The 16,354-nt window shown below is 60.1% G+C and overlaps 2 protein-coding genes across 10 annotated transcripts in view; one reads left to right on the top strand and one right to left on the bottom strand.

Annotated features, from left to right (window-relative positions):
• Positions 1 to 2,087, top strand: part of Dcst2 (DC-STAMP domain containing 2) — a 10,949-nt gene extending 8,862 nt beyond the window's left edge. For all 7 annotated transcript variants that reach the window (XM_013508303.1, XM_013508302.1, XM_013508301.1 and 4 more), the window contains one exon: positions 835 to 2,087. In XM_013508303.1, coding sequence (XP_013363757.1) covers positions 835 to 859 — 25 coding nt within the window. In that variant the 3' untranslated portion in view covers positions 860 to 2,087. The remainder of the gene's footprint in view (positions 1 to 834) is intronic.
• Zbtb7b (zinc finger and BTB domain containing 7B) lies at positions 1,050 to 16,348 on the bottom strand. Of its 3 annotated transcripts, none has more exons than XM_005411541.2 (3): positions 16,131 to 16,348; positions 3,655 to 4,814; positions 1,050 to 3,315 (listed from the first exon to the last, which is right to left on the bottom strand). In XM_005411541.2, the coding sequence occupies exons 2-3, from the start codon at positions 4,809 to 4,811 to the stop codon at positions 2,850 to 2,852; spliced, it is 1,623 nt and encodes a 540-aa protein (XP_005411598.1). In that variant the 5' UTR covers positions 4,812 to 4,814; positions 16,131 to 16,348; the 3' UTR covers positions 1,050 to 2,849. The 3 variants fall into 3 exon arrangements, with proteins under 3 accessions (XP_005411598.1, XP_013363759.1, XP_005411599.1); XM_013508305.1 differs by lacking the exon at positions 16,131 to 16,348 and adding an exon at positions 10,902 to 11,035; XM_005411542.2 differs by lacking the exon at positions 16,131 to 16,348 and adding an exon at positions 10,205 to 10,828.
• Positions 16,349 to 16,354: the final 6 nt, after the last annotated feature.

Genomic DNA, 16,354 nt, shown 5'->3' with positions numbered 1-16,354 from the left:
AGTTCAACCACTATTAATGGAATGAAATTCACAATGAAAGTAAAAAAGTAATTATCTAAATGAAAGTAAGTATATTGCCGGGCGTGGTGGCGCACACCTGTAATCCCAGTACTTGGGAGACTGAGACAGAAGGATCGTTGCAAGTTCGAGATCAGCCTGGGCTACAAAGTAAGCTCAAGGCCAGCCTGAACTGCATAGCGAGACCCTGTCTCAAAAAGACAAAAAAAAAAGAAAGCCAAGGAGTCAGGTCCTCCTGTGAGGAGGCTGCTGGGCCACACGAGTAGCCCAAGTCCAGTACTGGCACCCTGGATGGATGTGGCAAGGTGTCTGAAGGATCAGCTGTCACAGTGCCAGTGATACAGCTGTTGCAATAGCTGAGGGCTTCACAGGGAACACTGGGGCACGAGAAGGCTAAGCTGCCTCCACCTGGAGGCCCTGCAAAAGAAGCTGTAGGGCAGGCACAGAGGTGGTTAATAAGCCCAGAGCTGCAAAGGGAGGCAAGGCTTTCTTTCAGCAGTTCCAGAGGCCCAGGGAAGTTAAAAGGCTGGGTCAGCAGCGGGCAGCTGAGCCTTGAGCAAGGCAACAGCTGAGGTCACCAGTAGTTTTGCCCGTACTAGCTACGTGACCTTGGGCGAGTCACTGCCCACCCATCCCTCAGCATAAGCCTAAAATCAGAAGCTATCTCCAGCCTGGGGCTGGTATGCCTCAGGGGCCAGGAGAGCAGGAGCCGCTGGTAAATAACAGGAGCTGGATCTGAGCAGATGGGGCAGGGGCAGGGACACCTGTGAAAACAAAACATTGGCGATAGAGCTGTCCCTTCCCTCTCCTCCCCAGTGACCTGGAGGACAAGGGGATTTAGCAGAGGTAGCACATGGCCATGGCTCCTGCCTGAAACCCACCCAGGATCTGCCTGGATTTCTCATCCCCTCAGAAATCCTCTGCCCCTCAGCAGCCCCCTCCCCAGAACCCTCTGTCTCTCACCTCCCTCTCCTCCTGATCCCTCCTCCCATCCACTCCGAAAATAAAGGAACCAAAAGTGGACACAAGTGTGAATCTTAAATTATTATTTCTTCCTGTCGCTTACACCCAAGGTGGGGGGGGGCAGGGCTAGGGGAAGGGAACAGGAGAGGAGGGGAACACCTCCCCTCCTAAGGCACTGAATGGGAAAGCCACAGTAGGGAGAGGGGAGGCCACATTGACCCACTCTCTGGGGCCAGGCCCCAGGTCTCCCCTGCCCTGGGCTCCCCTCATCACCTGAAATGCTAAGGTGAGGCCCAGGGCACCGACCTGCCCTCCCACCCCAATATATTACATCATCACTTTTTAAATAGATACAGGGACTGGTTCCACTACCCCTTCCCTGTGACCCCTCCCCACTGTTGGGGGTACCTGGGCAGCTGTGCAAATGGGCATAGGGGTACATGGGAAGGGGGTTGAGCACCGGGCCCCTGAACCTGCCCCTTGGAGAAGGAAGGGGGCCACCAGGCCAATGAGGGAAAATAGTGCAAGGCGGAGCCCAGGCCGCAATGGGGGTCCAGCACCCAGCGAGGAAGGGGTTGGGGACACTCCCCGGCCCCCAGCAGAATGGGGGAGTTAAAAATCTGAAACTAGATTTCAACAAAACCAACAGAAGAGGCTATGTACAGATGAGGGTGGATTCAATCCTAGGGGAAGTGAGAGGATTCTTTTCCCCTGACCCACAAGGCGGCCGGCTGGCAAGGATCTGAGAAGGGGTCCCTCTTCCACAGGACCGCAACGCAACCCACCACCTCCGAGAGAACGCGCCAGTCTGCGGGCCGGGGCTCCTGGGGGGCAGGAAGACAGCTGGCGCCCAATGGCCGCGGGGGGCGCTCGCCCATTTGCGCAGGGCTCGGCCGCCAGGTGGCGCCGGCTTGCCTGCTGCCCGCCAGGCTCCCCAACCCCTCACCCGGTCCCACACCCTGCGCCCCGCCAGCCCGGGGGCGGCGTGAGTCAGGGGCGGCCGCGGTGGCGGCTCCGGCTCGCACCTGGGCGGGGAGGAGGTAGGCAGAAGAGGGGAGACGCGCCCGGCCCGCCCTGCCCTCTGGCCCCGGGGAGGGAGCGGCGGGAACAAGACATTCCCTGCCCGGGGACGCAGAGGGAGGAGGGAGGGAGCGCTGTGCAGCGGCTCCCTAGGCTGGGCGGGGCCCTCCCGCTGCCCCCAGGGGCGGGCGAGCAGATCAGGCCACCCCGCCCCTCTTCTCCAGGACCCCATGACTCAGCGCTGGAGCAGGGCGGAGGGGACTGGGATGGCTCCTTCCTTACAGGCCCAGTCGTCCCCCACCCTCAGCCTTCAAGCCTCTCTACCTTGCTTTCCCCACCTACCCTTCCTTTGCCACCCCTTTTGCATAATTCGCCGCTGGGAAAAGGGAACAGAAACCAGGAAGGAGGGGCAGTCCTTCACCCCCTTACACAGCCAAAACCCCCAAGAGGCATGGGAGCAGGGGCAAGGCTTTGGTCCCAAGCCCCTGCCTTCTAGAAACCCGCATAGCCGAAGTGGGACCCCAAAAAGAAGAAATACATTATTGCTTCTGCTCCCCAGGAGCAGCTGGGGACAGGGAGCCCACCTTTACAACAGAGCTATAAATATATACATAGCATCATATGTATCACTCATGGGGATCGCCACAATCCAGGAAGCCCCTGGCCCAAAACCACCTCAGCTCCAAACTGGAATGAGGGCTCTGGGGCAAAGGGGCTGACTTGACTCTGACGGCCTCGGTGCTTGTGATCTCTGCTCTGTGTCCCTTCGTGCTCCCGTTGCTTGGCATGGTGTCCCCAGCCTTTGCTGCTCCAGCCTCTGCTACTCCAGCCTGGCCACTCACGCCTCTTTAAGAGGACTCCACGGCACCTTCAGCCTGGGGTGTAGTGGGTGCCCCCTCCTCCTCCTCCTCATCAGGGGGCCCCGGGGTAGAGACCGGGGCCCCCGAGGGGGCTGACTGCTCCCAGAATCGAGCCAGAGAGAGGCGGAAGGTGTCCAGGTGGCCATTGGAGAGGTCAAGGCCAGCAGGAGATGAGGTGGCGGTGGAGGGCGGTGGGTAGTGGGGTGGCGCATCGTCCTTGCGGCGCCGCCGGGTGCGCACCTCCAGGCAGTTCTGGCCTTTGAGGTGGCGCTGCAGGTGGTCCTCCTTGGCGAAAGCCTTGTGGCACAGGTGGCACTCATAGGGCCGGTCCCCCGTATGCAGGTGCATGTGGTTCTTGAGGTCGTAGCTGTGCAGGAAGCGGGCTGGGCAATGCGGGCACGAGTAGGGTCGCTCTCCTGTGTGCTTCCTCATGTGGATCTTCAGCTTGTCATTCCTAGTGTGGCAGGGGTGGAGGAAGCAAGGGTGGCGGTCAGGATGGGATCTCACCTCCTCCTGGTCACGCTCCCGGGCCTTGTCCCACTCCCATCTCATTGCCTCCTTCTTGCCCCCAGTACCTACCACTTGCCTTCAGTTTAACTAGGCCCTGCCAATATCACTTTCTGCCTCCCTTGTGACCTTAGGCACCAGACCCCCGTACACACACACACAGTCTCTCCTGGTTTCTCCTATCACTTCACACATCCTGTTGTCTCTCTAGGACCACCTGGATCCACTCAGATCATACTCCAACACGCTCCGCCCCTGCTGGGCCCCATATCCCCTTGGTGCTCACCTGGTGAAGCGGACGCCGCAGACCTCACAGACAAAGGGCTTCTCACCCGTATGGGTCCTCATGTGGCGCGGCAGTTTGCCTGCTCCATGGATTATCTTGTGGCAGACTGGGCACTCCTGGGGCATCTGGGAGCGGCGTTTACGAACCAGCTTGTCCTGGCCATCCAGGCCTGGTGCCAGGGCATCCTGGTGCAGGGAACTCAGATAGGCCATCAGGTCAGGATCAATGGCATCCTCATCAGAGCCCAGCTCCTCTGGAGACAGGGAGGGCCCACTGCCCTGTGCCAGCCCGTAGGCTGGGGGATAAACCAGCTCCTCCTCCTCTTCTTCACCCTCATAGCCCTCATAGCTCAGGGGCCCCTCAGGAGGCGAGGCAGTCCCTGTGGGGGGGCTGTAGCTGTCGCCCAGCCCACTGCCCCCAGTGCTGCCCATTCTGCCGACTTCCTCCTCCTCGTAGGTCAAGGGATGGGTGGGCAATGCAGCAGGCACCTCAGGTACTAGGTGGTTGGCCCGGGCCCCCTTGGTTTGTAGGAAAGCTTTTCGGGGCTTGCGGCTGCGGCGGGCAACAGGCCGAGGTGGTGGCAGCGGTGGTGGTAAGAGGGGCACCTGCGGAGGGCTGTCTTCACCGTTGGGAACTCCCGAGGCCGTGGCGGTGGCAGTGGCAAAGGCCTCCAGGTACTGTCGGGCTCGCTCACAGTCATCCTCATCTGGGCTGGGAGCTTCCAGCCCACTGCCTTGCAGAATCTCCATGCAGGCAGCGATGACACAGGGGATCTCCAGCAGCCGGGCAGCCTGGAGCACAGCCGGCATGTTGGCGCTGCTGGTGGTCAATGTGGCCGTGTAGGCAAATTCAAGCAGGGCACCCAGCGCCTCTGGCCCTACAAAGTCCAGCTCACACACGCCAGCCCCGGCTCCCCCAGCAGCTGTCCCACCACCCCCTGTTCCCATGACGGCCCCCCCACCCTCAGTGAAGAGCTTCTTGAAGTAGTGGCTGCAGGCGGCCAGCACAGCCCTGTGTGTGCGGTACTCAAGGCCTTGCGTCCGGATGGTGAGGTCGCATAGGTGGCCCAGCTGGCGCTGTTCATTGAGGCAGCTCAGGAGCTCACTGCTGTGGTCCGGGAATGGAATTCCAATCAAGTCGTCCTCGGGGCTCCCCATCTTCTGCAGGGTCAAGCAGAGGGGGAGGTTAAGACCATTCAGCCTTCCAAGGGCACCGGGGAAGGGATGCTGACACTGGCCCATGCTTAGTGAGGGACGGCCACAAGCCAGCTAGGTACTTTACATCCTTGCAAAGGATGATTGTCATCCATTTCACAGACAAGGGAACTAAGTTCAGGCAGACAAGGTGACTTTCTGAGTCACATGGGGCACAGAGTTTAAGCCCTGTGGTGTCCCCGAGTCCATGTCCACATCACTGTGCCATTATGAGCCACCTCCAGGAGAACAGGAGCCCTCCTGTCTGGCTCCGTTCTAGGGACCTGCGCTTCACTTTCGCCCTTCTTATCCCTCAGAAGAAGCACTGGGCTGGCTTAGGTCTCACGAAGCACTGGCTGAAGGACTCTGGTGACTTTAGCACCTGGCCTCAGTTCACCTGAAAACTGGATAACCATCTTTATGACAGAGCCTCCTCATGGCTCCTCATAGCACAGGAGGGGCCGATGAGAGCATTCAGATTCACACTGGACCAGGTTCTCTCCCACAGGGCCTACCACACAGTAAGACATTGTGCAAACAAGTGTCTTCCCCTGCAAGCACCATCCTCTTCCTCCTTGCCACCAAAAGTGCATCTCCCCTTCGAGATGCCTCCTTCTAGAGGCCAAAAGGGAAACAGCTCCCAGCATCCCTTCCCCCACACCCTCCCCTCCCCCAAGGGGCCAAGGAGCAGCCACCCTTTGCTGGGGTGTCACTGGCGAGGGTGCTTCCTGCCCCACACAGATAAGCATCACCCCCGCCCCCTCCCCTACTGCCAATAGGCCAAGTTCCAGTGCTACCCCCATCCCCCCAGCTACCCACCTCCTCTCCCTCCCCATTCCAGGACAGCCCCTCCCTCCGCACAGCTGTAGCTCCCCCTCAATGCTCCCCTCACCAGGGCCCAGCCACAAGAGGCAGAGCAGTGGCAGCACAGACCATGTCGTCCTCAGCAGGGTGGGGGACAGGGTTCGTGGCCTGACTCTGGCCTGGAAGTGGGGAGACTGGCTTGGAGTCCTGGCTCTGCTGTTCTGTCTTCTGAATGACCTTGGGCAAGTCACTTCTCCCTGCACTTGACTTCCCTCAACTGCACAAGCAGGGGTGGGAGTGGAAGCCCTGAGGGCCCAGCCCTTCAGCCCTGACTTTGTGTGGAACTGGAGCGACTGGAGACATTTTGTTGGGTCCTGGAAAGAGCTAGGTTCTAGGGTCAGCCAGGCTTGAGTTTGAATTCTTGCTCTGCCACAGATTAGCTCTGTGACCTTAAGCGAGTGACTTAATCTTCAAGCCTCTTTCCTCATCTTATAAAATGGGAGAATTCCAGCTGACTCCTGGGGTTGTTGTGAATGAGACCAAGTATAACACAACTTTGCCTAACACACAGTAGGGGTGCAATAAGTGGTCTGCCTTGGCCTCGCCTGGGGCAGATTCCAAACACAGATGGCCTCCCTCCCTCCAAGCACCCTGAGGGAGCCTGGTTACCTGACCTTGGACAAGTCACTTCCCTTCCTGAGAAGGCCTGTTCTTCATCTAAATTATTAAAGGCAGTCCAAATGAGCTTGGGACAGTTGTCAGTGTCCTCTCTAACATGCCAGCAGCTGTTCAGGCCTGGCCATTGCTGGGGAAAGGTTTTTTTGCAAGGTGAGGGGAGTCAAGGGCCACAGATTTCCTCTTTGGGACACAAGAACACCATTGTCCCTGTCTGCCTCTCTGCCTGCCACCTTTACTGCAGCGCCAGGACTCCTGCAAGGAAGCCTTGAGACAGCAGCCCCCACGTGTCTGTTTATGCTTGGAAGCCACACCTGGGTACCTCTGTATAGGCCGCCCATTCCCACCTTAAGTTCCCAAGCCACTTCTCTCCCTGGGGCCAAGCAGTCTGGGAGTTTTCCCTGCTCCTTTTGGGTCTTCTTCCTGCCAGTACATTACAAATAGAACAAGTAGCAAATGGCCCCAGGACTTAGGAACAAACAAAAACCAGGTGGGAGGCAGCAGCAGTGGAAGTGGTGGCCACCTAAGCAACAGTGGGCAACCTCCTGGGCCCAACTGGATCCTGTCCCTTCTAGGAGAATGGGCGGGGCTGTCCTCACAGTTCATTGGTTAGGAGCTGGGCACCCACAGGCATGTGGCTCACCCTAGCCCTCTCTTCTCCTTCCCTACCCACCCCACCCATTCCCACTAAACCCGCCTTTCTCCCACCCCAGGGCCAGTCTCCATGGCAACTTGGCGTGGCAGGGTGCTGATTGGCTGACCCTGCTGTCAGGTCACAGGCTCAGGCTGGTTCAAAACACAACTCACATAGGGCTTGTGTAAGGGTGGGTGCTTAACCCCTTAGGTCCAAATTCAATGCCCAAGGCCAAGAGGCAGCAAGGAAGGAGGAGCAGCAAGGGCATAAAGGGAGGAGCAGGTGTTCCTACGCCTCTCCAGATTCTGGGAAACGTCCCCAGACCTTACCCAGGGCTCTAGCACCCATGCCAGCAGAGCCGCCGCCTGGAACTCTGCTGGTGCCAACCAGGCCAAGGGGGTACTCCTAGCCTCATCTCGGAGGGCAGGGTAGAAGCCCCCCCTCTCTTTTGGCAGAGTGGAGCCATGGGGTCAGGGTGCCTACCCCACCTTGTGCACCCTTCCCTCTTCTGCATCCCAGAGAGCCCAGGATGATGCCCCATCCCCACCCAACCTGGCATGCCCCCTCTTGCTAAGACCTTGTGGGCATGGGTGTGTGTGGCAGTTGGGGGGGCAGCTGTGCCAAGGAACCAGGTAAGGTCTGTTTGGTCTGTTTGCCTGGTAGGGGGAAGAACTGGGGGCCCCGCCCCATCGCTCCCCTCTTTCCCGCCACCCCCCAGGCTCCCCTCACTGTCAGGCCTGCTAGACCGGCCAAGCCGGTGGGCAGCTCTCTTGAAACTGGGCCCTGAGTCAAGCCTGCCCGTCTTCGGTTGGGGGAAGACTTGAGGGTGAGAAAGGTGGGAGGGGACAAAGGTGCAAGTCCCTGTCATCTATCCCTCAGTGTCCAAAGGCACCTGCCAAGGTGGGTCCACCACCAAGAAACCAAAAGCAGAGGACACTGGTCCTGTCTTGGAAAGAGAAAAGACACGACTGAAGCCCTTTCCCAGGTGCTGACCTCGGGCTGTGTCTAGCGCCGGGTGGGGGGCACCAGGGCCAACACTGCTGGCTTGAGCCAGCTGAAGGGCAGGGATAGGAGGCCCTGAATGGGGCAGCTGAGTAAAGCTGGTCCCTCTTCCCCCCCACCCTGGGGATTAGGGGAGTGAGGCTTAGTGTGGGGGGCAGCAGGCGGAACCAGGATTAGCAGTGGAGAAAATAGATATGGGCCTGAGACACAGGCACAAAGTGCCCCCCCATCAAGGCTCCAAGGCCCCTACCCTAGGCTCTGCCAGGGAGCCTGAGAGAGACCTGGCCAGGCTTCTCCTGGAGCAGTAGCTTGGCTGAGAGAGGATGAGGACCGGGCTGCGACATCCTCCTGCTAGGGGTGATGAAGGGACCTAAGATTCTTCACTGTGTTCCTAGTGCCCTGCGGCTACCCACCCCCCTTTACTTCTTTCTTCTTTCTACCCCCACCCTCCACCCCAACTCCAGCCTCAGGTTCTCTTCCTGTTTTTTTGGCCCTAAGCTTGCACAAAGCCAGGGTTTGGGCCTGTGGCTGGACCAGGGGAGTGAGGAAATTGGGTGGCCAATCTAGAATCCTCAGGGACCCAGGGATCCTTGTTCCTTGGCTTCTGCCACCCCTTCCCAGGGACTCCGGGGCCCACGGCCACAGCCACCTGGACTGCCCCGTTGGGGGGCAGTGAAGGGGCTGAGGCACATATCACTGCAGGACTGGAAGGGCTTCCCAGGAGAGGTCTTCTGCACGGGGGATACCCAGGTCACTTAGGGAGCCTGTCTCCTCCTGCCCCCCAGCCCCTCCAAGCTTGTGCATGCCTTCCCCATCCCCCATGTGACGCTTCCCCCCTCCTAACCTCACCACCCCCAGCACTCACACTTCCTGGGGGCCGAGGCGGGGAAGAGAGACCGCAAGCCACGAAGGGGGAAGGAGGCGAGGGGAGCTGGCTGCTTCCCGGTGCCCTGGGGGTTAAGCCTCCCCCTCAAGATCCCCCCAATCCCAGTGCGGGGGCTCCTGAATAAGGGAGACCTTATTGCTTCTCCATATTTCTTTTCAGGACACCATCCATAGCCTACAGTGTCTTAGCCGCTTCAAGGGAAAGGGGAGGAAGATAAAAGATGGCGGAGGATGGAAGGTGGGCCGTTCTCTTTCCCAGCCTTCCGCCCCTCCACGTCTGGGTACCCACTGCCCATCAGCCACCCTCACTCCTGACCCGCTCCTGAGACTCCTCTTTCTGTCCCCTTCTTACCTTTTCTGACCCTTGTCCTCCCTCCACACGATTTATCCTTTGCTTTCCTTCCTTCCACCTTTGCCGGCCCCTCATCTCTTCTCTACTGGATCGGTCCCCTCCAGCTAAAAACCACCCCTACCTCTCCTTTTTTCTTCCCCTTCGCTTTGCTTCTCTCACTTCTCCATATGCTCCCTGCCCCTAGCATCCCTTCTTTTCTCTTTGGGAATGTGTGGAAAAGAGAGGGCAAAAGAATTAAACCAAGGGCCTGCCTTCCAAGGCCTGGTCTTGCCAAGACATGGTTGCATTTAGAGAACTCACATGCTCTTTCTGGATGAAGCAGGGGACCAAAATTTGGGGGCCAGTTGGGGAGAATAAATGGCGGAGGGGTGTGCAGAGAGAGCGGATGTGGGGTGAGGGGGACAACCAGTGCCTCTCTGTCTGTCAGAGTTTCCAGCTCTGGAGAGGCTGGACTTTCCCCAGAGGGTGCCCACCATGGCCCAGGCAACTGCCCACTGGATAGACCCTGTTCACCAGGGTTCCCAGTAGGGAACACTGCCTGGGCCATGCCAGCTCCCCTCAGGGCCCGAGGAGGCAGCGCAAGGTGCCAGGGTCTGCCCTGTGCCCCCCTCCCCCAGCCTAGTGTCTCTGGCTGGGTAACCGAGCTGCCTGGTAACCCCACACCCGCCAAGCCGCCGGCAGAAACCTGAGCCCCCCAGCCCCAGAGGACACCCCAGCCCGATCCCCGGAGCCCGGCTCCCTGCCAGCCTGTCCAACCTCCTAGGCTGGCCCAGCAATCACTCAGCTCCTGTAGGCCCTTCTACCTCTCCTACTCTTCTTGGGTCCCTCAGACTCTGAAGACTCCCCAACTTTAGCTCCTCAGACCCTCAGGTCCCTACAGCCCCCAGTAAAGTCTGGAACCCTCTTCCAAGCCTGTTTTTTGGTCCTTCTCTGACCCTTGGCCAATTCTAGGCCTTGGAGCCTCCCCTGGGGCCTGACCTCTCAAGCCAGAGCAGGCCTACTCACCTGGACGCTGAGGGGCCTTGCCAGCAACTCCTCCTGGCCCCTGGGGGCAGCACGCTGGGAGGGGCTGGGGAGGGCTAGGCTGGGGGGAGGTAGGGTGGCTGTTCCCCGCTCCAGCTCTCCTTCAAAGGGGCCGCCCACGACCTGGGCCAGCCCCTCCCCCTACAGCCTTAACCCTCTGGGTGCTGTCCCCCTCCTTCCAGCTTGGAGGGAGGGGTTACCGGAGGGCTGGCAGCGTGGGAGAGGGCCCGGAGCCTCTGCCTGCAGTGCCCGAAGCCCCAGCCGTCCCCACCCCCGCCTGTCCTTACTCAGTCCTAAAGGGGAAAAAGGTGAGGGGTAGGAAAGGTAGGAACTGGGACAGTCCAGGAGGACAGAGGTGAGGAGGAGCAAGTGGAGAGGTTGCTGGAGGTGGGACCAGGAGAAGGAAGAAGGGCGGGGTGGGGACAGAAGGTGACAGTGGCCAAAGAGGGAGGAGGGGAAGCCTGGACAGTCAGTTCCTGGGTGACAGGTGCCCAGGTCCCGGGTCCCAGACCCTCAGGGATGTGGGAGGAGGGAGGAGGCCCTCCAGACCCCAGTGGGCCCTTCAGCCCCCCTGGGAACTGCCGAATTCTCCCCACCCTGTACTGGGCTGGGGCCCTGAGGGGCTGAGCAAGCCGGCACCCCGCCCTCCTAGAGCCTCACCCCAAACCCACTCACATACCACAGTTCCTTGCTTGGGTGCCAGCCCCTGCCAACCAGGCCAGGGGGCAGCACGCATGCCAGCCCCCAGTGGCCAAGAGGATCAGGGGGACAGAGGTGGCTTGAGGGGGACAGACAAATGGGGGAGCTGTGGGCACCGAAAGAGGAAGGAGCTGGGAGGGGGCATCTGCTGGGAAGAGCCTAGCCCCACCCCTTGCGCAAGCCACTGCCACCCTGGCCGGTTGGGTGGGACCCGCCTGGGCCTGAGGGGCAACTCAGGAGGGCTCTGAGCCCAGAGATGGGTGGGCCATAAATTTTCACTTAAACAACTCCTAGGGTCCTTTAAACAAGGGGTACCCTAGTATCCTCTAGATGCTAGTCCATCCCAAGTCCTGCTAGGCTTGAGGGGGGACCACAGAAATGCCCCTGAAGTATCCCCTCCCCTTTCCCCCCAACAGCTGCTGGCTCAGTGCCGCTGGCCTGCTGCCCCTCACCAGCTCCCGGCCCGGTTGGCACCTACCCACCAGGATGCTGGCAGTCCTGCCCTCCTCTCCCTTCTACCCCCCTGCTCCCAGTGCCCCATGCCAACTGTGGGCCTGGGGTGGGGGAGGGTCACCTCTGTGCCTTGGTGCCAGCCAGCCAGGCAAGCCCAGGCCCCTAGGCCCTATAGATAAGACCTAAGACCCTGTTGTCAAGCCACCTCAAGAGACAGCACATTGGTCAAGGCCTATACAAGTGAGCTGAGGAGGTATGGACAGCCCTGGGAGCAGTTTCCAAAGACTCCAAACTCCAGGGTGGGGGCCAATGTCACTCCCTGTCACCAGGCTCTAACCTCCCAGCATTCCCCCTGGCCAAGCAGATGCTTGGGCACCAAAGTCCCTGCAATTCCTCAGTCCTAGTCTAATGCCTGCAGTCTGCAAGGGAGTAGGGTGGGGCTGCTCCCTGCCCTTTGATCCCCATAAAGGGAGGGAACCAGCCTGGAGGGCAGGGGGCAGGGAGGGAGTTCATGGGGCCCCTCATCCCACCCCTGCCAGGGGCAGCAGGGCAGGGTGTGGGCATCTCTAGGGTGAGGCACCAAGGTGAGAATAGGTAGTGTGTCTCAGCAGGGGACAGGAATGTCAGTCTTAGGTACACAGTGTCATGTGGGTCTGGAATGGCAAGAACAAAGTAAGGGGATGCAGAGGGTACCTGTGTTATAACCCATTCAGCCCTGGCTTTTTACCCTCATCCAAAAACACTTACAGACTTTGCCAAAATGAGAGCTCAAGGACTACAACTCCCAGTATGCATCACAATTGCTTTGTGTAACTTGGGAGTTGTAGTTCCCTTGAGAAGCCCTGTGTTCTCTTCCCAAGAGCCTAGCTGATGGGGTAGGGAGGGCAGAGGACTTGGGTACAAATCTCCAAAGAGACTGTGTTGAACAAGAGCTAGAAGGTCCATGGTGGGGCGAGAGGACCCCCGCTCCCAGGCAAAGGAGGAGGAAAGGAGGAAGGAAGGAGGAGAGGATGTCTGTTGAAAGGGGCATATGGGTGGGGAGGAGTTGGGGGGGCAGTGGAAACAGGAAGGAAACTGAAGCCAGAGACATGAGGTTGAAAGCAAGGGCTTGGGGGAGCCCCACTCTGAGGCCTGGCAGGGACTGGGAAGGCATTTCCCCTGCCGTGCTAGTGACCTGCGAAGGCAGAAGAGGAATCAATGATGTCAAGAGGTAGCAAATGATGTATTAGTGGGGGTCACCTCTCTGTTTGCTTTCTATCGGCCCTATTTTGCTGGGGGGACCCTCAACTCCTAGATCTGGCACAGATATTTGCTGACTAGGAAGCTCTGAAGGCTGACCAGTTTCTGGGAAAAAGCTAGAAGGCAGAGGAAGCACTTGGGGAAGGCACAGCTGGGCCTGATGAAAAATATAGTGCAGGTCTGTGAGGGGTGAGGTCCAGGTGTTGAGGTCAAGGACAGGGCAGGGCAGAGGCTATGGGAGCTAGGGAGAGGGGACTCAGGGAAGAGAAGGCTAAGATGCCAAAGTGATCCACCTCCTACCAATCCCAGACTGTGGAACAGAACGTAGTGCGCAGCCCTCTTTGGCTTGCCTAAGGAATTTGCTAAAGGTAGCTTTTCCCCTGGGTCAGGCAGTCTGTGAACATTAAAGATGGCATCTCGGGGGGCCGGGCAGCAGGTGGAAGTGGAGGCGGCAGAGGTGGAGGTCAGGGATCTGCAGAGGACTTGCTTTGGGGACACTTTTTCTATGCTTTCTAAGGCTCTCGGACAGATGCTGACAGGCCTTAGCCAAGACTCCTGCCAAGACCTGAGCATGGCTGGGTGGGTGGGGTATTTCTTGCCCTCCCCAACCCCTTAAGGAGAGATGACAGTCAGTAGCTCTCTCCCCTTCCCCCCAGCCCCCCAGTCCCGCCTTGGCGCCTGGCCGCTTGTGTGTTGGCAGGACTGGGGGGGAGCACCGAGGCAACTTCAAACTGTCCGGGCAAAACGTCAAGTTTACTCACGAGTTTACTCAGCAGAAGGAGGGGGAAGAGGCCAGAGCGGGCACACCCCATGCCAGGGTCCTATCCGTCTGCTTGTCCTCACCTTCCTCCCTTAACCCACAGGCATAGGCCCCAAGGCCTGGTGGCAAAGCAGCCTTAACTCTCAGGAAGGTCAAGGAGCCAAGCAGGCTGGAGGCAGGATGCCCCAAAGCAGGCCCAGAGGCTTCTATCAGAGGGCAGTGCCCTGCCTGGAGCCCATTCACTCCCCATCTTGAGGCCTTGGCCCTGGGCCAGAAGAACTGGGTCTCTCAGCCATCAAGAAAGGGGCAGTACCAAGCCCGGCCTCCTCCATCTGAGCAGTCCCCTGGGCAATAACTTCTGACCCTGAATGCCCAGTCTGAAGCTGTGTCTCAGGCTCCAGTGTGATGCCATCCAGGCGGCCATAGGATCCAAGGCTGGTTCTCTCAGACTTGGCTTGGAATGGGGGGCCGGCACCCTATCTGACCTACTTCCCTTTCCTCCCCACCTGCTTTCATTCTCTGCTTCTCTCCCCCAGTCTTCACTGTCCCCACCCCAGAGGCGCTCCGCCCCCCATGCCCGCTGGGCCCCCTCCCCCATCCTTCCCCAGGGTGCCAAGTGCAAGCACACAAAGGGCCCGATGGTGCATTGTTAGCCCAGCCCCCGCTGCCCGCCGCGCCCTCCTGGGGCAGGCAGTAGGCCAAGGAGGAGCTGGGGGCCCTGGGTGCCAGGGGGCACCATGGGAAGGGATAAGAGGTCAGCACCTGTCTCCCAGACACTGGGGTCCACATTGGGCAGGACTGAAAGTGGGCCTGTCTTCTTGACACCTGAGCCTAGTGGGCACTGCCTTCTTTCTTCCCAAGAGCCCCTTTTTGATGGTATTAACCCCTTCTTGACCCCTGTGCCAAGGCTGGGGGGGTTTGGTACCCAAGGGAGGGGACAGTGTCTGGGGGTGCCAGCAGGCAGCCTCGTGCCCACAGCAACCGTGTAACAGAGGCACGCTGGGGGAGCCAGGGTCCCGGGGGCCAGGGACAGGAGGCACTGGCAGAGATTTCTCCTTGTTTCATCAGCTGCTCCAGGGGGAGCCCCCTGCCCTGCTCCCCAGTTACCACTAAGGAGGAGCACTAACTACCACTCAGAGCAGGTCACAAATATGCCCTTCTTCTGCCCAGAAAAAACACTCCTTATGCTCAATATCTCCTCCCAACCTGATGCCCACTTCATGCCAGCTCTACCAGTAGTGCCAGGAGGGTACAGGGGTGACCAAACCAGTTGGTGTGTGTGGGACAGCAGGAGGCAACTCCATAATCCTCCAGTCTTCAGGCCACCCCACACACACACAGCACACACTCCCTCAGGGAACAGAGAGTCCCCATCCTGCTTTAACCCCTCACTGCCCAATCTGGCTCCCCTCGACCCTGATAAACGGTCTCCCTCCCTAGGAATAAGTTGGGGGAAGGGGAAATAGCTGCGCTGACTCATTCTGGTCCTCAGCTGCAGCTAGGGGTCTCCAAGGCATTAGGGCGGGGGTCAATTCAAGAACACCCTCCACCTGGCCCGGAAGCCAGGACAGCCTGCCGGTCTCCCCCTCTCCCCAGCACCCACTTCCGGTGTCCCAAACTAGGTCAGCAGCGCTCGTTTCCTGTGGGTCAGCTAGCACCGGCGCCTCTGCCCCTCCCCTGCTCCGGACCCAGGCTCCCTGCCCCCCCCCGCCCCCCAGGGCGCCCCGAGGTCTCACCACGTCTCAGCCGCCCTTTGATACATGGGGGTTGTGCGGGGCGGGGGGCAGGTGACCCGCCCTCTCTCCAAACACTAGCAGGGCCGGGGCGCCTGGGCAGGCACGTGTCCGGGCACAACCCGCTGCCCACGCTGCCCCCCCCCCGGCCCGGGACACGTCGCTCTCTTACTTGGGGTGGGGTGGGAGGAGGGGAGAGAAAGATGGGAATTGAATGCAGAGCCCCCCCCCCATGGAAACCGTCTGCCGACGACACACACTAGGTTCTACAACACAGTAGCGACCCTCACTCTAGGTAGGGCAGGTGCGCCGGCGCCACGACGGGTGTTAGGTAGAAGTCCTCCCAGTCACCCACCCGCGATCTCGGGTCTGTGAGCACTAGCTAGCTCGGAAAGGCGGCCGCTGGGCCGAGGGCGGGCTAGGGGGAGAGGGGTCGTGCCGCGTCGTTCCCAGGTTGTCGCCCAGCCCCACCGCGGACGGAGAGTGCGGCTCTGGGAGCGCAAGAAACCAAATAGTCCAGCCGGTAACTTTCCCCCAAGCTGCCGCTCCTCCCGCGCCCCCCCCCCAAGCAACTGGCCGGGGTCCAACCCACCGCGCCAGGGGGCGCCAGGGGGGCGCGCTGTCCTAGTTAGAGTCCCTCAGCATTTCCATTCCCTAAACTCGGTCGGGGCTGGGGTCTCCCCCTGAAGTCACGAAGGAGCCCAGGGGAACGCTCAGCGGCGCTTCACCCTCTCTCCATCCCGGAGCTGACAGTGTCTGATCTCGGGAGAAGTGCAGAGAAAGTTTCTGGGGACCCTCCGCCCAGGGTTGGGGGGGGCGGCCGTAGTGCCTTTAGTACCTTTCCTCTCAGTTTAAAACCAATTTCAGAGACCTAGGAAGGCACCAGGAAGGGGACTGACGAGAATCGGGTCTGCATGCGTGTGTGTGTGTGGGGGGGTCCCACTTACAGGACAGACGAAGGACACTGCAGTAGTCTCGGGTCTAGTGGACCCCGAGCCAGGAGACAGAAGTAGGGTACACTCACCTCTCAGCCGTCGGGTCCGCGGGCCGGAGCTGCTGAAGTAGAGGTGGGGGAGAAGTGCGTCTCCCCAGGCCCAGGGGCTCGGGGCCCTGCTCCGGTCCTGGTCAGAAGGCCGCGGTCAGTCGCTCGCCGCTCGCTGCTGGGGGGCTCCTCCTCCGCCGCCCTCTGCCTCCTCCTGCCGCCCGTCCCCCCCGGGCTGCCGAGAGCCGTACATTCACCTGGCTCCC

Source organism: Chinchilla lanigera, unplaced genomic scaffold (genome assembly GCF_000276665.1).
Source record: "Chinchilla lanigera isolate Chin_1 unplaced genomic scaffold, ChiLan1.0 scaffold00144, whole genome shotgun sequence".
Classification (NCBI taxonomy): domain Eukaryota; kingdom Metazoa; phylum Chordata; class Mammalia; order Rodentia; family Chinchillidae; genus Chinchilla; species Chinchilla lanigera.
This window is presented reverse-complemented; position numbering and strand designations above follow the sequence as displayed.

Bases quoted from the DNA above. Each gene is read 5' to 3' on its own strand.
- Zbtb7b (XM_013508305.1), bottom strand. From the start codon at position 10,958: ATGCGTGCTGCCCCCTGGCCTGGTTGGCAGGGGCTGGCACCCAAGCAA. The intron at 4,815-10,901 runs GTATGTGAGTGG...TTGACCCTGCAG, and splicing joins CACCCAAGCAAGGAACTGTG to AAGATGGGGAGCCCCGAGGA. The intron at 3,316-3,654 runs GTGAGCACCAAG...CTGCCACACTAG, and splicing joins TGCGGCGTCCGCTTCACCAG to GAATGACAAGCTGAAGATCC.